Source organism: Drosophila bipectinata, chromosome 2L (genome assembly GCF_030179905.1).
Source record: "Drosophila bipectinata strain 14024-0381.07 chromosome 2L, DbipHiC1v2, whole genome shotgun sequence".
Classification (NCBI taxonomy): Eukaryota; Metazoa; Arthropoda; class Insecta; order Diptera; family Drosophilidae; genus Drosophila; species Drosophila bipectinata.
Window position 1 is genome coordinate 8,863,284 of NC_091736.1, and position 20,243 is coordinate 8,883,526.

Here is a 20,243-nt window from a genome sequence, read left to right on the forward strand (position 1 = left end):
ATCAAAAGATACTTCCCCCGTTTAAAAAAAAAAAAAAACAATGCATATCAATTACATAATTTTTTTATTACTCTCTCCGATAGTTTTATATTCTTACTTTTGCATTTATTCATTCAGCCATCTTAAAATAGTTTGTATTTTATACATACTCATATAAAAATAGTTCTTTGTTTAGCATTAAATATAATTTACACTTTCAGCGCATAATCTAGATAACACCCTAACCGAAAACAATATATTGCATGGCCTATTTATGTAAAAGCTTTGTGATCCATGCTCAAGGATATATAATAACCAAATAACCAACAAACTCAGTACATGCTAGGGTGTAGACAATATACATACATATGTATAAAGGTATATATATATATATATATATAATATAGTTCTTGGACAAAATATGACTCCAAAAATAGATTGCAATTGCGTTAAACATTTAAAAATTAAGCAACAATTTCCATGATACCTACTTAAGGACTAAAAAATGTATCAAAAAGGGTCAAGGCATAACAATTAAGTAAGTTCATTATCTTCATATTTCATCTCTGTATAGCACTTGGTGGGGGTACAGCAAGAGAGGCCTGTATATGTGTGTGTGTTTGAGGCATGTTGCCCTATTGCAAACTCAATATTGCACCATATTTTATCAAGTTAGTAGCCAGTCTCTGGTTCCTGCTTCAGAGTCATCCGACAGGGCTCTGGAATAGAAAACATTTTTATTAAATATCCCACATTACAAATATTGAGTCACAACTTACCCATTCCATAGCCAGCCGGCGCTGGGAGGAGCTCTGAGGCACGGATTTTGAGCGGGGTGCGCCGCAGCAGCTCCTCGGCACTACTGCCCTCGCTGCGGTTGTATTCGTTGAGGGTTATGTCAGCGGGATTGCGCAGACCCAAACCGTTTCCAGCGTTGGCCACATCAACCGGCGACACGGCCGCTCTTTGGTAGGGATGCATGCGCTGTGGACTGTGCTGCGTCGTAGCTACTCCCGTCCGGTTGCCATTGTAGTGCTTGACTGCCACGTCCAAGTAGGAGCTGTCTTGCTGCTGTTGCAGGTGCGAAACATGTTGCTGTTGCTGAGGCTGTTGTGACTTGGGACTGTTCAGGGGAGGCGAAATAGCTGCCGGCGCCACTGCAATGGGCGTAGCTGAAGAGTTTGAGGCTGCTGCAGCGGTTCCCGCCGTGGCAGCAGTATAAGCTCGGAAAGAATCCTCTGCGGTGTTTGCCTCAATCAGGGCCTGAATCTGTTGCACTTCCAGATCCAGCGCGTGGGAACCGGTGCCCCCACCCGATGATAGTGTGTCCATGGTGGAGTTGACTTGTCCGTTGTTCTCCATGCTTCCCGAGTGATGGGTGGGGCTCTGGAAATCGTTTGACTGATTGGGCGGCGACAAAGGCAGCGGGTTGTCGGCCAACTCTCCTACAATTAAAATATTTAATTTTAATAAAATAAAAAAAATGAATCATGATTCTGCAATGAATTTACCTCCCAATAGCATTTCTTGTAGGAGAGAGTCGATGTGGGCTACTCCAAAGATCTTGGCAAACTGAATCTGTTCGATCATCTGCCAGGTAATGGACTGCAGAACCGGCAGGATGAGCAGGATCTCACCGAAGCGGCCGCGCGACTCGTACTGCCGATCGGATATATAGTCTTCGAGATTGTTGAGTATTTGATGCCGAAGGGATTTGATGCGATGTGGCTCATTTAAGCCCTTGGCATCTATAGATGGTAGAGTAAAGACATTAATGAAATGTACATTTCAAAACCCAAGAGGATACTCACTGGGATCGAAGAAGACCAGGGCCTTTATGCAGGCGAATTCGGTGTCATCGATGCCCACATCCTTCATCACAACCACCAATTCGTCAATGATGCGGGCTCCGATCCTAGAGATATCCAAATTGGGGGACACAAGGGGATCTGAAAATATAAACAATGGTTTTTGGTAATGAAAGATTCCGAAAAGATTCCAAGTTCCTTACCTGGACAGTGTCTGGTAATCACACAGTTGTTGCTCAGCAGGAGGACGTCCTTGAGGTGCATCGAGCGACGGGACAGGCCAAGTAGCAGGTGCTCGCCGGCATGGGCGCGTAGCAGAGCCACCTGATCGTCCAGCTGGAGCTCGTTGAAGGCTGGAATCTGCTTGGCCCACTCTACCAGCGTCAGTAGCTGCTGTTTCATCGACTCGCAGACATCGTTGATGCTGGCAAATTGCTTTGTGGAGAGATCCTCATTAATGTTTGGTTCCATGGCGGCGCCGGCCTTTGACTGCCGGGACTCGTTCTCCGCCTTCACCAGCGAGATCACGGACAGTCCATTGCCGGGGTCCGGATCGTCGTTTGAGGTTCGCCGACAGCTGATGCGGTCCCGTTCGTTCTGAACTGCCTCCTTCTTCATGCCTGCCTTGAAGCACTTCCTGAGGCGACAGTAGCGGCACTGATTCCGCTTATCCTTGTCCACCACACAGTTGCGGGAAAATCTAAAAAAAAGGAGAAAGGTTCCTCCAGTTAAAGATGTTACCACTAAACCAACTATACCACCAACCTGCAGGTATATTGGTGATTTTTTCGCACACTCCGCCGGAAGAACCCTTTGCAGCCATCGCAGCTGGACGCTCCGTAATGCTTGCCTGTCGCCCGATCTCCACAGATCGCACATACTGTCGGCGATTGCTGTTGCTGCTGCAGCTGCTGATGTTGTTGCTGTTGTAACAGCTGACTGCTGCTGGTGCTGTTGCCGCTGAGGTTGTTGTTGGGCGAGAACATGCTGTTGTTGTTGTTGCTGCCACTGCTAGCACTTCCGCCTCCTACGCTGCTCGCATTGCCATTTCCGTTTCCGCCGGCCGAGCCGTTACAGAGAGCGAAATTCTCGCTGCTCTGGTTGCTGCTATTGCTCAGTCCCAGGCCGACGCCGTTGGGGCTGAGGGCATGGCCGATGGGACTGTGGGGCTGGGAGGCAGCCGGATAGCCGGAGGCCAGGGCATCGGCATGCATTATATGACTTTCCGATTCTAAAAAAAAATAACAAAATTATTTAGTTACTTAGGGACTTGTTTGGTTAATTAGCTAGGATTCTTTTTAATAATTTTTATATCGACTATAAAATTTAAAGTCTTATAAACTTGTTTATCAAAAAACTAAAAGTCACGGTTACTTTGCGTCTTTTAGAATTTCCAAAGAGTGGAAAATTCTTTGCTTGTCATGCTTAGATCAACAGTTTAGGAGCCTCGGGGAGTGCCGCACTATGAGGGTTTTAGAAGCCCTATGCGCCTACTCGAATTCCTCGCAAGGGTTTGGCATTCACTGGACACGCAAACCAAAGTGCATTGGCAATTAATATCTCACATACGCACCATTGTACAAGCTCACACACAAATGCCGTTTTTTATGTGGTATGTGCCGTAAAAATTGTAAAATGGCAACAAGAAAAAATCGCGCAATAAAAATGGCAACAAACAAAATAATAAAAACAACAACAGACCATCGCTTGAGGCTGTGCGGCTGGCGCTGCTGTCGCGTCTGCGCCGACGTCGTCCCGGTGTTGCTGCCTCGGTCACCGTCGCAGTCACCATGGCTGTTGCATTCCGCTGCCCACCGCCCACTTTGCCACGCATCAGAATGCTGGCTTCGGCGATCCGATCGCGACTAGAAATTTTAACTCTACCGGACTTGCGCACCATTTTAATGCAACTGATTAATGAAAAACGCGGCGACACGAAATTTTTCAGCGACCCACTGCTGCGGTCGACGTCGCACTATGGGGCCTACGTCTCGGACTGGTGATAAAATTAATAACTTCAGAAAGAAATGTGATATAAGCTTATGGTTCTTTGTAACTAACCTAAAGATTGGAATTCTACTCGAAGTAATACCAAATGGGAGATCCACCCAATTTGTTTGAACGAAACTTGGAAATATTATAAAAAATCTAAATTTATTTTCATTTATAAGTATTATTTTATTGTATAGAATTGAAGTTTATAATCTCTTTTATATGAATTTTAATATTATACAAGTTTATATATTTTATATAAATATTATTACACAAACTATACTGAGGGGATTTTTTAAAAATGTCGTAAGGCTTACAAAAGTAGTTCTTGGCCCCATGGTGGGGCCGTCGACGTCGCTGCCCGCCACACATCGTATGTTGTCTCTTTTGCTGAGAGAGTGTGCGTTAATCGACGCTTAAATCAATTCAACTGTGTTTGCATACGACTCTCCCGAGAGAGACCGCTCGAAACCAGACTTGGAGCTCTCACAAACACAGCCAAACAACAGTGGCACACAGTGGGGATTGAAATTCGTTTGGGAGCCAACAACAACGGCGACGAATAAACAAATAAATAAAATGCGGAGAAAAAAAGCCGGCTTTAATTTGGAGATCGTTATAGGGGCCTGTGTGTGTATGAGTGGGGAAATAATAATAAAAAAAGTCTTTTGGGGCGACGGAGAAAGAGAGAAACTAGAAATACTAGTAAAAAGCAGAGGAAGAAGAAGATGAGGTAAATAGTAGTTATTTTTAATAAAAAACAATCAAAATGCTAGCACAGTGGGTAATTTCTGTATACTCTTGCGATTTCTTTAATTTCTTCGTATATATGTATGTAGATACGTTATTGTAATAAGGAATGGAAAATATGGAATAGAATTAACTAAAAGTTTAGTTAACCAAAATGTTACTGTTTAATTTAAAATATTTCTGCATTTATAAATTTGCTTTTTTTCTTTTTTTTTTATTATTTTAGTTATTATTATTTTAGTATTTAAGTTAATTTTCTTTTCAACACTTAGAATCTAAATTGACCCTTCATGATCGCAATTAACACACTTGTTTATGGATTCCCAGACTATTAATCACCTCTAGGGCAGCACTTCAATGGATACCTCAGACACCTGAAGTTCACCTGATATCCTAACAGTTTAAGAATCCGATTCCGAGTTTAACTATAAACTCAGGTTTCTCCCTTAAAATTCCACTCAGGTGTTTCTTTGATTCTTAATTATTTTTACAAAGTGAACTATGCATTTTGTATTTTTTTTTTCCCAAAGCCATAGTGAAGTTTAAAACTTAAAACTATACTAGTTTATAATTTGGCGCATAAAACTTTCTCGCCGTTGGTACGCCGTCTCTGTCGCACCTTCGTCCGTCTCATTCGCTCTCGAGCCGGGTGGCAAAACAGGCCCCGGTATAGGTTTTTTCTATTTTAGCCAAGTCATCGTTAGAGTTCAGTTTTTTACGCTTGGTCATCGTTAGTATTGCAAAAATGTTGTTGCTTCTTCCAATGCCCGCGCTGAAGTGGGCAAATCGTAATCTGAGATTAGGAAATATCGGATTCTCAATTCGCTCAAAATATTTGGCGGATTTTGTTGTGCGATGTGCCGCAAATAGTTTATGATTGTTGATAAAATACAAGAGCAAAACAGTAATCAACAAATATACCTATAAATGTTTATACATACATATACATATATGTACATATATTTCAAGTTTACGATGTGTCCTGATAAGCAGCAACAAGTGTACCACCTGAGAATCCCCCAAGAGACCATAAAAAACTTATGTGTTTATGTATACCTCGTATATATTCTTGGATATTTTTATCTACACTTGGTGTCTTTTGTACTTAATTTGCTTAATTAATTTGCCGAACACTGAAGCCCCGGTCAGCGGGCGACGAGCCCCCAAAAAACCTCCCAAAAGTATAAATAAATAGATCCAAAGAGCGCCTAACCGAAGTGAGAGACTCTCGAGTATTTCTCGTTTCGACGTTAATTCTCGTATTGATGGATACAGCTGAACCATCAGATATTCTTTTTTTCACATCTCTGTTTTTAATTTAAGAAGGTGATTTATATTTTTGTCTGAAAAATAAAAACTCTTAATTTTAACCAACTTTTTACTTAAAAAGAAAGTCTTATAATTGTATATATTTATCGCTGATGTAGACTATACAAATATATAGTATCTTTATGTATGGAACTACGCAAAATGGTATTTTTAGATACAATGTTTTTGTTTACCGCATTTATATATATTTAAAAAAAAAAAAAACATATTATTATATAATTCTTAATGAAGCCTATATTTCGTGTTTATGAGCCGCGAAAAATTGAATAAAATTTTAAATCATTATTCCCGTATAATGAGACTGACGTGTTCGATTTCTGCAACTTATTAGTCAACCATTAGTCACAAAGCAAACAAGGGAATATGATAAGAGTACACACAGAGTTTTATGATTATTAAACGTGCCATAAAACGAAACTACACAGTCTCTGTTTTCAAAATCGATTAACCTTATGAGAAACATGTAAAATTTTCGATAAAGAAGCCTTCAGAACTATGTAAGTCTTTCCTTAAACAATAAAGATTGTCCTCAAGAATCTTGTAAGCTTTTATTGAAACTTAATGAATATGTAGTTAATGGGGTCACTATAAAAATAGCTATGATTATATTTAATCAATGTTATAAAACGATTTAGTACGAACTGGGATTAAGGAAGTCTCATCGAAATCTAGAAAATCTTGAAATTCCATTTTTAAACAAATACACGGATAATATTCATACATATGTATATGTATAATCGAAAATAGCAATTTAACAAAGACCTTAATGGTTGTTTTGTTTCAACGACAACGCAAACGACTAGCATTAGCCCACATAAGTGTGTAATTTTTAATCCCCGCAACCCCGTCGCCCCCACACCCACTCACCGGCTCACACAATTACAACCCCCCAATCGAGTTTTATATAGACTCTTATCGCGGGAGCAGCGCCGCAGCAGAGACTCAATAACGTGCCTAATGGCAGCGAAGCCCCCACCAGCCACTGATAGCACACACGGCGGATACTCAACTTTTAAATCGGATCGCCAAAGGAAAGGAAAACATTCGAAATCGAAACCGAATCCGAATTCGAATCTGAAGCAATAACTGTACATACTGTGCCCACATGCGACAAAGGCAATTAGCAAAAAAAAAAAGTGGCATGGGTAGGACAATAAAAAGTGAATCAGCAGATATCAGTACAAGTCTTATGATAATTGCCCCTCTTATAAAGATTTTTATGTTATTAGGTACCAGGTATTTTTAAATATTCAGGGGTATTCTCATAAAATCATGCATGAATGTAGGTTTGAGGTTTTTTGAAAGGATTTTGGTTTAAAATCATATTACCTTTTAAATACTATCTCTTTGAAGAATATTATTTTTTCTTTAAGGGGTTAGAGGCAACAGTAAAGAGGGGTTACAAGGTAATAGTAAAAATATTTCACTTTTAGACAATGTAAGGAACGTTGCTGGAAAAAGGTGCTTTACGGTTATCTCGACTTAAAATATGCAAAATAAAACAAAAAATTGAGAAATTCTTTTAATAAATAGAATAATGTAATTTTTAAAAAATGGCCCAACATTAAGAACAAAAACTGGGTTTTTTAGAACATACAAGAACATATGTACATATTTGTAGATACTTTGAAAAGCTTAAGTTCCTATAACCCCTTAATGACTAGGCATCATATGCAAAATAGTCAAAACTCTATAAAACATAGATTTATTGTTTCCAGAAACTCTCAAAGCACTTTAAAAGCTTTTCCAAAAATTGATTTGTTAGCCACACAATAATATTTTATTTTGAATTCCTTGAAATAAAAATTGCATGTCAGAGATCAAATTTATTGAAGATGCGTAAGGCAGACGCTGAAAAATATATATTATGTATATTATAATTGCCAGGTGGAAATCTTTATGGGGAGATCTGCGTTTATAGCGGTTTAGAGCTATATAGTATCAAGTATTATCAGCAGCTTGCGCAGCTGCATGCACCCACGTTCTCTGGTCATGACAACGCCCAGAAGTGATGCAACCTTGAAGGTTGTTTGGCGCAACCCTTCTATAAAATCACAGGGGTTGCCATAGTTCCTTGAACTTTGCAAGTTTTTAGTTTATTGCCAGGGGGCTTCCGTAATTGCAACCGTAATTCCAGAGAAGTAGACGTCAGATAGTCGAATCTATGGGAGTTCTCTTCTGCTTGTCCTGCAATTTCCAGCTAATGACTTTGACCCGAGCGACCACCGACAGATTGTATTTAACATTCCCGTACTGCAATTAACATCTATATTCTACCAGGCTGTCGACAAACAATCCACAATAAATATCGGTTTATGGGCATTACCAAACCAAACAACCGAAAACCCAGCCTCGGCTCGGCATTGCATCACCAGCGGGAAATCAAACGCGGGAAAGTCTAGGGACTTGGGCTTGGGCTAGAGCAAACACTTGTGGGTGGAAATCTCTATGAAATCACTGGCAAATACTGGCCCGACATCAATCAGACCACGAGCAAACACTGAGCTCATCACCAGGGTCTTCGGGGTGATCTTTATAGGATGGGGATGCAATTCGCACTCCATCGCGAACTGTAAGCTGGCAGCGTCATCATCAGACTCCCCAACGGATGTTTGCGTTGGGCATTAGAAATTGTCAACTTTCGATTATTTGTGTGAAAATTTGCATTTATATAAGGCTTTCAGCCTTTTCAGACTTATATACAACAATGTAATTAATGCCAAAATCAGTTCCCCAAGTAGTTCTCCGTTTTTCCCAGAGTTCCAGCCAGGAGGACTTTGTAAAACATGGGAAAGCCACCATGTGGTTGTGAAATATTTTGAGCATATTTGTCAAGCAAACACGAGTATTGGCAACCTTTTGAGGTTTTTCCGGCTAAACGAATACGATCATTGTTTCAAGTTGGGCTAGGTTAGGTCACCAAGTAGTCCAATCGAAAGTGTAATAGTCTTGATGGTGTTAGAGCCTCTGCCTGCCGATTCCTCGATGATCCAATTAAAAGCGACAGCGCCTGGCAAGATTCAACTTTTTTTTATTGGCATTATCATTATTTTTATGACTTATAATTGCACTCATATTGTCTATAATTAAAATACTAAAAACGTCTCAATTAAATTGTTATTAACAAAAAGCCAAAGCGGCAAGCACAGCACGGCGAGGGGTTAACCAATCATATAGCGAAAAGCCCGATAAAACTATTCTATCCATGTATTTGTAATTGTAGAGCTATACAAGTATCATTCCATCCATATCCATACATCCATCAGATGCTAAAAGTAAAGCCTCTCGCTTTATACTTAGAATCGAGTCAAGTGTAATTTCCATTAACTATGTTTGTTATGGTCACTGTGTCCGACTGTCTGGCCTCTTAATTGGGCGCTAACGTGTTTCAGATACATTTGTATCTCCAAATAGCACCAGTGGCTAGTGGTAGCCGCCGCCAGTAATTAAAGCAATCCTCTCCTTGAACCACGTATCACGACATTTAGAACTCGACTGCGTCGTTTAATTCGTCTAAAGCTAAGCTTAAATTGAAACTTCTTTTATTCGTTTAGTTTCACTGCTTAGACTCTAAGATAAGTCCCAATGAGATCTATAGATGCATTTCCCTTTTTTCCCCCACTGCTAATTAGCATATACCGTATTATTCCCTTTTTCTGGCGAAAACTTAAATGCAAGTCACAATGATTTGCCGTCCGATTAAAAAAAAACCCCACCGAATATTTTATGAGCATCGTATTAAAACTGGATTGTCAGCATGACGCAGCAGAAGATAGATTCGGACCTACCTCAAAAGAGCCACACAGCGTTACAGAAACACCAACTAGGTCTTGGGATTAATGGATCTGTGCAACACCCTAAATCCTCTCTTAGGACCCATTTAATTAGCAGCTTATCTGGCGATTCCGATTTCTCAAGTATCAGACACTCAATATGACTAAATTTTCCCAGCTTTTTGACAATTCTTATCGGCTACTGTTGGCTCCTGCTGATGGGTGTACATCTCGAGTGGAGTGGCCTGTTCAACATGCTTGGGGGGATCGTAACTGCGTACATATGTACCTCTAGAGATATGCATTTAGTGCGGCCAGTATTTCCGGTTAGATCACTGCCATCAGAGACCTAGTGATTAGTTCAATAAGGTAGCTGAATAATTGCAAGAAATTAACTACAAATAGCACATGTAAGCAGTTATAGGTGAGGTTTACTATCTTTTCTATAATCCCCCCCGATCGAGGGCCTATTAACTTCTGCTGTAAAGATATCAATAATTTGATTGTGCGGAAAGTGACCGAATCGTGGTTGATAATTAACCAAGCCACTCGCTTGTAAAAATTTAACAAAAAATACATTTTTTTCGGCTGAATGATTTCGATTAGGATGAGGTCTGTTCTATCTTTCGGCTTGATAATCACATCGCATTTGGGTCTCGCAAAAATGAAATAAACAAAAACATATATTTTAATGTTCCTAATCTTGAGTAAAAGCTCTCTATGGGTGACATTAAAGTCGTAAAAGATTAATGAGATTAATGCGGTAATATAAGGACTCTTGTTAGAGATTTACACATTTGGCTTATAAGGTCCTAGTTCTTTCTAGGGTATTCCGAGAATCAAAAACTCCACCTTTTTTATTCTGTTTGCCTTTGACTGTTTGTGGTCTAATCGCTTCTTGGCTGGTGATGGAATCTTATCGTTTCAGATGCACAACGCCAGAGAGGCTGATAAGCATTGCAATAAAGCTGTTTTTATTGTCCGGTCATATCTGATAAAGCGTCCAGGGTGCCACGATAAATCCACCACCCACAAAGTAAGTCTCGCACATAATAACCCCACTTATCTTTGGCCAGATATAGCCACATATAGATATAGCCTCAGGGATGGGCCAACGAGTTACAGTGCACAGTGCTGGAGTTACCAACAGAAATTGCAAATCGATGGCCACATAATGAGGAGAGATCGCCTGATTTTTGGCCACCAATTGATTTGGATGTTGTCATGAGCACAGCTATAGGTATCTTATCAGAAGAATTCAGCTCTGGGAACAAAGCACATTGAAAACATGGTCTGTTCTGTGAGATGAGAGCTTTATGAAGGATATAGGAGGATTTTAGATTTGGTTCCTATCACTTGATGAAATCATTCTAAATGTCCTGCACCCACTCACCCATCATATGCAGCAGATTCTCCTCCAGAAGAAAGGCATCGTCGTAACTGGAATTGGTCAGATTCTCCGTTTTCATGTTCAGCAAACTGGGCAACATTGAGGCGTACATTTAGACTGCGTTTTTTTTTTAGTCCGGACTGATAATTTACGTTTTTAATATAAGCTTAGACCGATTAGGTAGTCGGTTGTCTGGCGATTTGGGTATTTTGTTGACTGGGTGAGAGAGACTAGGGTCTAGTTCCTGGCGCGTAATAATGAAGATGGCCGACGTGGGCAGTGCTTGGGAAAACAGTGTTGAGGTAAATATTTGGAAATCCTTCACACTCTTTTGCAAATTGACTTTTTCACAAACGGTTGTTGCTTTTGTCGCTGTTGCTGCCGTTTCTGTTGCTCTTGCTGTTGTTATTGTTGGTGAACATTTTTTTTTTATAATTCCCGCTGCTGTTGGTGCTGTTTTTTTTTTCCAGCCAGCTAAGGTGAGGGGCCAGAGACACACTTAAGTAAAGTTAAATATTTGCACAAATTAAAACCGAAAATAGCTGAAGCGATGAAAGTTAAGGAGCGAGAGAAAAACAACGCACCGCACCACTAAGAACGCCGAAACGAAACCGAACCGTCGGCAATTGGTTCGATTCGATATGTCTATTTACATAAATGTGTTGGGGTAAGTCCCCTTGCGAGTTGCATAAATAAATAAATGCAAAAAAATGTCCCGTGCGATAGCTAAAATCGACAATTAGGAGTCCTTTTTCTATTCAACTTCTTTTAAGAAAAATTAGAGTTTAAAAGCCGGCTTGTTTTGTTTTGTGTGGGAAGGGTGAGAGCCTGCGGTGTCTGTATTATTACCGCCTAGTGCAAAACACTGACTAAACCTCAAATAATGTTCTCAACACGTACTAACTGTCTTAATATTATTTGTTGTAGATATAGAAGCCGACGGCACCGACAGTACCGACCACATCGAGCCGACGAAAGCTTTGGCGGGGATCGTTCGGCTCAAAGCTAGCCGGACCGACCGAGTACTCCCAGCGATCGTACAAAAAAACTTTAATAAATAATATTACTATGGCATGGCAGCGGCTATCGCCTTTGTTGTTGGCCCACTGATTACTACTATTGCAGCAGCGGTCGTCTTGGCAAAATTGTTAACAGCTCGGATCGGCCTGGATCGCTTTCGATCGTTTTCTGGATCGGGGGCATGCGCACAACTCCGACGAGTCGGTCTTATCAGTTAAGATTAAGCGAATCTCACCGACACACTGGCAGGCTTACTAGTATAGACCAGTGTACATATAATTCAAATTGTTTAATGGCATACATACTAGAACCATATCAGGTCGTACATATATTTGTTTGGAGCTGTGTATGCTTTGAGCTTTCATTTAAATAAATAGTTTTTATGGCTTATTTTCCTTTTCACTTTTAGGGAGACTACCAAAGGTTCTTAGGATTGATGGACCTTATTATTAGAATACAAGTTTAAGATACATTTTAGTAGAGATTTTGAAAGAGAGGATTACTTAGATCTTCAATTATTTCTCTAGAATCTTAAGTATAGATAGATCCCGAATCTCCTATTTATAGATCACTTCACTTTCGGCTGGTTTGATGGCTCCGGGGTCTCTTATCAGAACCGGAGCTGCAGCCTCGTCGCCTCAGACAGTCACTGACAGAGATAGACACAGAGCTGCACATACACAGTATGATCCATTATAGGTCGTTGTTTTTGATGATACGGCTTTTCCACAACTGATTACTAAGCGCCTCTCAAGCCGTTCAAGGAACCGGCTCTCCATTATCAGCAATATTCTGAAAACAGTCGGAAATCTGTTGGAAAATTCGGAGTTTACAGAAGTGACTAGACTATGGAGTCATCTAATGAGTGGCTGATATTTTGTGATTCAATTGAAAGAAATTTTCAGATCTATTCCTTTGGCATCCGACTCCACTGATTGTTGTTCCTCGGTATAATCGCAGTCAGCACGACGTCGCCTCTTTCATTCCGATTCCGATTCCGATGTACTTTATACGGCGGAATTTCTGTGACGAAACGGAGGTTCCCGCCGGCCCCAGTTGCCCACTCACTGTGCACTTTGCTTTCATTTCACTTCGAATGCCGCCCGATCGGCGTCATCATCGAAATCACCACCCATTGGGGAGGTATGCTTCTGTGGCTTGGGTTACCGAATTAGTCATTTCATTACTAAAATTATGATAGTATTTGAGGAGAAATTGTCACGACATGAGATAGCATTTTCAACTCCGACCTCTGTCTTAAGAATATCCTCATTCTGTCGCTTCTTCCACTCTGGCATTGATGCAGAACATCATCTGGATGATCCCTCGAAATGGGGTTGAGAGATAGCATTAAGTGCAATTACAAAATATGTTTACATCGGCAATCTGTGCCTCTATATGACGCATATGTTGTGGCTCGAAACAGAGACCCACCGATCCGCTGAGTGAATCACATACCCAATTGTCCCCACAATCGCGAATCCGACTCCAGCAACTCCTGGTGTTTCTATCCACCAGATACGCTTCCTGCATGGGGTGTGGTGGTGCGATGGTGATGTAAATAATGTAACAGAAGGAGTAAAAAGTAGAATTAAAATAAAATGCATGTCATGTCGGCCGGGCTGATGGCTGTCCCTTTTCCCGGCCACATGTGGCGGCCCTGGCGGAGTGCTATTTCCAGAGAATTATGAAAATTAGCCAGCCTTTCGTTTCCCTTTCTTCGCTTTCCAGCCGAACCTCCTCGCGGTGCTTCTTCAAGTGCATTTTTTGTTCAAGAATTATTATTTTATTTGCATACATTTTTATAGAGCCAGAGCCGAAGAGTGGAGACCGCGGTGGCAGAGCTGGCAGAGTCCCCCCAAAGCCATGGGATACACATGTGATTTGCATGTGTGGCTCGTCATCGGCTTCATGATCATGATCAGCCAGTGTCGGCTGACTGTAACGTGATTGCAATGATCATAGCCATTGTGCTGGCGACAATAATGACACTGACAATAATGACGCTTATGGTATTCATAATGTTTGACTGCAATTTACTATTTACACTTCATTTAGCTGCGACAACTTTAAGTGAAATGTGTCCACATTGGCTGAGTAGTTTGCTCGCTTTCCTGTTTTCGTCGCTGCCTCCGACTCTGGGCCGGGCATCTCCTGCGTGAAACAATAAGAAATAATAGGCATCGCAATTGAATAAAGCTGAGGCCGAGGGAGGCTTTACCTAAATGGGGAATTAGCTCAAGTGTGAGGATAGCTGGGACAAGTGGATTGTGTAAGGAGCGCGCATCTCGGAATCGGGTTCACTAAGAACCCACATACTTAACCGCCAGCCACTCGACTCAAAAGCCTTTTCTCTTCCATTGAATAATGGGGTTTAGCTTTAGCTCTGATCAAGACCTCATGATTAATATCATGATTATATTTCCATGTTTGTCAATTATGATTTCGAAACCCTTCCAGACCTCAAGCAAAGATATGTACTGGTGTTTACTTAATATCACATGTGACGCAAGACACTCTTCGGTTATCTTCTATGGAAATGAATGAATGTCGGAAGCGGATATCACAAGAATAGGCTCACAAAAGTATATCGAATATATGGTATGTGGGCTATTTGGTTGGTTTGTCTGGACAGAAGATAAGAGGACGATTCTTTTTTTAATTATTAAAACTTGACCCAGAATAAAAACAAAAGACCAGAATAGACTGGGAGGCGGAGAATTGCGAAAGCCGCTTGGCCAACGAATGCAAATCAATGAAGTTCGCGCCTGGGCGATAACCCCCCTATCATATCAGCGGCGGGAGGGCCTTTAGTTTATAAAGCGTTTAGCGGCTCAGGCCCCTGAACCTCTCCCATGCATAATATAATGGAATTACAGGAGAACAAAAGTACTGCAAGTATGAATTCAGTCGCGAAAAAGTGTCGTCATGTCATCGACTAAGGTGACACCTTAGCCCACTGGAAGCCGCCGCCTGGCTGCAAGTGTGTGGAGCCTCTGTAGCCAAGTCACCGGCCCGATCGTCTCTATAAATATTCAACAAGCTGGCTTGGAGACGCTGGAGGGCTGGCTTGTAAGCCCCGGGTATTTAGTCGCACCGAGTACTGGCTGTTGCTGTTGCTGTTGCGCATGTTTAACCCTTTGGGGTTAAGTTAAACATTACGATTACGTTTCACTTCGCTTAATTTTGTGCGCGTTTTTCTTTGTTTTCCACACACACCGGAGCCGGAGCCATATTCGCTGGTATTCGCCTCCATCTGGGCTTCTTGACAATTGAAACCCGCGACTGGCATCGCCGGCTGCGCAAAAACTTTTCCAAATCAATTAAGATTATAAACATTTATAACGAACGCTGGATTATCAGCTCCTGCGGCATCTTATCAAGATTATGGCAGTCTATTTTTAATGAAGCCTGAAGCTGTTGATGAAAACATTTCCGAAATTATTTGGGAGTCGCACGTGTTAAACGCGTTTGCCGCTCAAGTTGTTGCCGCGGAGCTGATTTAAAATCCTAGTTAAGAATCATAAATATGGGAGTGATAAGGCCCCATCGAGTGCCATCTAGAATTTCACCGGAAACAACACCATGTTTGTGATGGGACTTACCGGACTCTGGCAGCTCCTGTTCCATTTTCTCCACCTTGTTGACCTTCATGAGCTGGTGTCCTTCGGTGGCACTCAAGTCCTGCGGGTGCTTCATTGTTTGGTTGCGTTGCGTTGAGGGCGTGGCACAGGGATCCATCCAGTCACCAGTCACTCCGTCATAATGCCATGGCCCGCGACTGTAAGTGGGGGAAAGTGTAGTTGATTACCGGGTCGTATATCAATCCGATGTTGGTTTAACCAACAGAACAAATTAAAGTTTTAATGGTTGTCCGATAATCGGCCTGAAGTATCGCCTGTAAATCTACAATATGTATGTTTACCCGTTTGTGTCCACAATGTAGAGGTATCAGTTCCAGTTCGAGGAGTACTTGACAACCGAACCGGCTATTGGATTTTTTTTTAGGGGGGAGGACTCATTTATTTTACAATCCCATATCGGCGATAGGCCAGTCCTACCTGCATTGGAGCTCCATAAACCAAAGCAGACCCTCAGCCCTAGCCCCAGGTGTGGAATCTATAACCCTAAAAACCCCAAATCATAATCTTCAATGGTTTGTGGAGAGGGCCAAGATAAAAGACACCCATGGCGGCACAAAAGAGAAGGTATTCCAGTATTCTCTCACTGGTGATAACGCCCAAAAACAGAGTTTCTGACTATCAGACATTTATTGTTTCTTCAACCCGTTTACCATTATGCGAATTTGTTTTATTTTGGCGTGGCATTTGGGCAGAACTTCGAGTGGCAGAACAGCCGATAAGCCCCATGGGCTCTATGGTTCCCAGCTCCCTTTATCAGGCGTTATCACCTATCGTCCCACTGACGCAGACCCCTTCGGCGGTGCTGTCACTTTTTTCACCTTTGAACGCTCGTGACTGTCGCCCGAGACCGAATGGTATTTGAGGCAATATCGAAAGAGTCTATAATATGGATATCTTTGAAATAAAATGAATCTTTTCAGATACTTTTCAAGTCCAAGTCGACTTGGAACTAAACTTCACATTAGACTCAGACCAGACACACTCCCCAAGTCCACGTGTGTGGTTCGTTGAAACAATACTCGGAAATTAGTTTTATTTTAGCCAAATTCAGAATTATTAGTCAGTATTTCCAAACATTATCCAAACAATCGTTCCACTTCGAAATTTGAAAAATGTGTTCTCGCGATCCGGCCACCAATCAGCTAATCGACTTCAAGAACAATGACTCCGAGGCGCAGAAGGAGTGCACCACCTCCAGCGGCACTCCGATTGGCGTGAAGGACGCCATCATGACGGTGGGACCCAGAGGCCCGGCTCTGCTGCAGGACTTTCACTTTCTGGACGAGATGAGCTCCTTCGATAGGGAGCGCATCCCCGAACGCGTGGCCTACGCCAAGGGAGCCGGGGCCTTTGGCTACTTCGAGTGCACCCACGACATAACCAAGTTCTGCGCTGCATCCATCTTCGAGAAGGTGAAGAAGCGCACCGCCATCGCCATGAGGTTCTCGGTGGCGTGTGGGGAGAACGGATCAGCAGACACGGTTCGAGAGCAGCGGGGATTCTCTCTCAAGTTCTACACCGATGACGGCATCTGGGACGTCGTTGGCTGCAACATGCCAGTGTACTATGTGAGGGACCCCGCTCTGTTTCCCAGCCTGATCCATGCCCAGAAGCGCAATCCCCAGACCCATCTGAAGGATCCGGACATGTTCTGGGACTTTATGACCCTTCGTCCGGAGACCCTGCATGCCCTGGTGATGTACTTCAGCGACCGGGGCACCCCCGATGGCTACCGGCACATGCACGGCTACGGAGTGCACACCTACCGGATGGTCAACCCCAGTGGCGAGACGCAGTACGTCAAGTTCCACTTTAAGACCGATCAGGGCATCAAGAACCTCGACAGTCGGCGGTGCGAGGAGCTCATGTCCCACGATCCAGACTACTCCATCAGGGACCTGTACAACGCCATCAAGAAGGGCAACTATCCCAGCTGGAGCATGTACATTCAGGTGGGGATTAGAACCCTATAGCTAGCTTCGATCCTATAGGTTTAATACCAAATCCTTTCTCCAGGTAATGCTCAACGAGGAGGCCAAGAAGTGCCGCTTCAATCCCTTCGATGCCACCAAGGTCTGGCCCCAGAAGGACTACCCGTTGATACCAGTCGGCAAGATCATCCTCGATCGTAATCCCACTAACTACTTCACGGAGATCGAGCAACTGGCCTTCAGCCCGGCCCACATGGTGCCGGGGGTCGAGGCCTCGCCGGACAAGATGCTCCAGGGAAGACTCTTCGCCTACGGCGACACCCAGCGCCACCGCCTGGGCGCCAACTACATGCAGATACCCGTGAACTGTCCCTATAGGGTCAACGTAAGGAACTTCCAGCGGGACGGCCCCATGACGGTGACGGACAACCAGAACGGGGCGCCCAACTACTTCCCCAACTCGTTCTGCGGCCCCAAGGAGAGTCCCCGCGCCCTGGCCCTGCAGACCTGCTGCCCCCTGACCGGCGATGTCTACCGCTTCATGAGCGGCGACACCGAGGACAACTTTAGCCAGGTGACCGATTTCTGGACATACACCCTGGACAACTGCGGCCGGAAGCGTCTCATCCGCAACCTGTCCGAGCACCTCACCGAGGCGAGCCAGTTCCTCCAGGAGCGGGCCGTCAAGCTCTTCACCATGGTTCACTCTGACTTCGGGCGCCTGATGACCGAGGCCCTGAACACGGCCAGGATTTCCAAGTTTTAGCTGCCTTGGCAGTTTCTTTTGTTCTTTGGTGTGTCTTCCAAATCATATTAAATGTTAGACACTTTTCACTGCCTTGATCCTACCGACTTGGAGTGCATACTTTTGGGGCTTAGTCGGGCTAATACCTGGCTAATCGGGTTATCTAACTGGCGGGCCACTAGTATTTGCCCAGACCGGGCCATTCCGATCTCTCGCATCATTGAGATCTGTCGTTAGCTAACCCAACCCTATTGACACGCCGCCACACGTGCCGGGCAGTAGATAGCTCTGATTGTTTATCCAAGTACAGTATGGATCATCCCTATATACTTATACCCTCATACCTCATAGAAAGTGAAATAAATTTTATTTGATTTTGAATTTTTATTTGTTTAATAATTAGTATGTTTTTAAATAATATTCATTTATTTTAGAAAAGCTCTTTTATACACTTTCGTCTTGCACTGTCCACTCTGCTGATGGAAACCCCTAAAGCTCCTCCAACTAAAATGTTTTGCAAACAGCAACTAAAATAGTTAAGGCCTTCCAATGGCGAGATAAGCGAGTGCAGTTACTAAGAACACTTGACTTACTTGAAGCTCACCGGCTAGACTATATACTAACTCTCCCAACTGCAGCAGGGCCCTTATCAGCCAGCTGTTGTTGTTTTGTTATTGTTATTGTTGTTCTTATTGTTGTTGTTGTTGAGTTGACCGCATGAATGAAAGCGAGACACACACTTGTTGATTTCTTTATGCGATTTCGTGGCTGGTTATAATTAAAGTCGCTGCCGGATAATTTCTGCCTTTCTATATATCCACAGATATTGTATATTTTTATTTGGTTTTGGTTTACTTTTGCTTTATTTTTTTTGGCACACTGTATTTTACACGCTTCTCTTCTCTTTATTTCGGAGGGGTTTTGTTTTTTATTGCACTTGTTGCTGTGATATTCATCTCTGGCTCTTAATTAAAGCTCGGCGCACTTGCACATGAAAGCGGCATGAAGCGGTTGTGTGTGTTTTCCCTTCCAGTTGTATAACTATCCCGCTTGCATATTCATTTATATCAATCAAACGGCACATATAACTTTAATATTTAGCTGCCATTTGTATTGTTATTGTTATTGTTTCTGTTTCGGTTCTACTGCGCTGCCGTCTTCGAACGTCACTTGAACTCAACTACGGCTTCTGTGGAGGGTCCGTTATAAAAGCGCCAACAATGCCCCGCAGGGGGAGAGCCTCTCACTTATCACTTGCTGGCTGTCTCTTAAACATTGGCTCTCTCTCTCTCAGCAAGAAGCACTTGCTGTTTGCTCAGTAGCACAGACAGACATACAGACACCCACACACACCCACCAGCTTCTAGCTTCTAGGCTAAAATGTTGCACTGAAATGTTACGTAGTTGTTTTTGCCAAACAATATTCGTTCGTTTACTTTCCGATTTTAATATGCACCTATTGCATAAATGGAGCGTGCTGTGGTTCTTAAACACGGCTTTAAAGAGTGCGGCGGAATGTGCCCGACTGGCAAACTACACAGTTGATTGAACCCGCTGGCGAACACACACACACACACAACCGCGGCGATACTCGTCAGTGGAGGAGGCAGCAAAGAACGATGGTCGGTCGACCCGGCGGCCCGATTGACAATTGGCGACTGAAATCAAAGTCGCCTGAAATCAAATGTAGCCACCAGCAATAAAAAATAGCATTAGCCACTATGCGCGCACCACACACACAGAAGGTAAAAAGCGTGTGCAGCAAGCCGCTAAATCACATTTTGTTTTCAATATTATGTTTAGCAAAGTTTAAAACGGAGCCACGCGAAAATAGCAACAAAGCAATTTGCGGAGAGTGAGAGTGTGACGTCCATCACGTCGA

The 20,243-nt window shown here is 42.8% G+C and overlaps 2 protein-coding genes across 4 annotated transcripts; one reads left to right on the plus strand and one right to left on the minus strand.

The window, feature by feature from the left end:
• Positions 1–47: 47 nt before the first annotated feature.
• Hnf4 (Hepatocyte nuclear factor 4) lies at positions 48–20,207 on the minus strand. 3 transcript variants are annotated; one of them, XM_017243561.3, is made up of 8 exons: positions 18,955–20,207; positions 15,647–15,822; positions 2,553–3,018; positions 1,991–2,487; positions 1,791–1,928; positions 1,491–1,727; positions 759–1,424; positions 48–698 (listed from the first exon to the last, which is right to left on the minus strand). In XM_017243561.3, the coding sequence occupies exons 2-8, from the start codon at positions 15,780–15,782 to the stop codon at positions 652–654; spliced, it is 2,187 nt and encodes a 728-aa protein (XP_017099050.2). In that variant the 5' UTR covers positions 15,783–15,822; positions 18,955–20,207; the 3' UTR covers positions 48–651. The 3 variants fall into 3 exon arrangements, with proteins under 3 accessions (XP_017099050.2, XP_017099051.2, XP_017099052.2); XM_017243562.3 differs by lacking the exons at positions 15,647–15,822; positions 18,955–20,207 and adding an exon at positions 11,025–11,884; XM_017243563.3 differs by lacking the exons at positions 15,647–15,822; positions 18,955–20,207 and adding an exon at positions 3,489–3,702.
• CatB (Catalase B) lies at positions 16,646–18,464 on the plus strand. Its single transcript, XM_017243564.3, has 2 exons — positions 16,646–17,637; positions 17,702–18,464. Exons 1-2 carry the CDS (start codon positions 16,798–16,800, stop codon positions 18,380–18,382), a joined length of 1,521 nt encoding a protein of 506 aa, XP_017099053.2. The 5' UTR covers positions 16,646–16,797; the 3' UTR covers positions 18,383–18,464.
• Positions 20,208–20,243: the final 36 nt, after the last annotated feature.

Coding starts and splice junctions, on each gene's coding strand:
- Hnf4 (XM_017243563.3), bottom strand. CDS start 3,687: ATGGTGCGCAAGTCCGGTAGAGTTAAAATTTCTAGTCGCGATCGGATC. Junction 3,019..3,488: donor CCGCACAGCCTCAAGCGATG/GTCTGTTGTTGT, acceptor ATTTTTTTTTAG/AATCGGAAAGTCATATAATG. Junction 1,425..1,490: donor ACAAGAAATGCTATTGGGAG/GTAAATTCATTG, acceptor TTTTAATTGTAG/GAGAGTTGGCCGACAACCCG.
- CatB (XM_017243564.3), top strand. CDS start 16,798: ATGTGTTCTCGCGATCCGGCCACCAATCAGCTAATCGACTTCAAGAAC. Junction 17,638..17,701: donor GCTGGAGCATGTACATTCAG/GTGGGGATTAGA, acceptor TCCTTTCTCCAG/GTAATGCTCAACGAGGAGGC.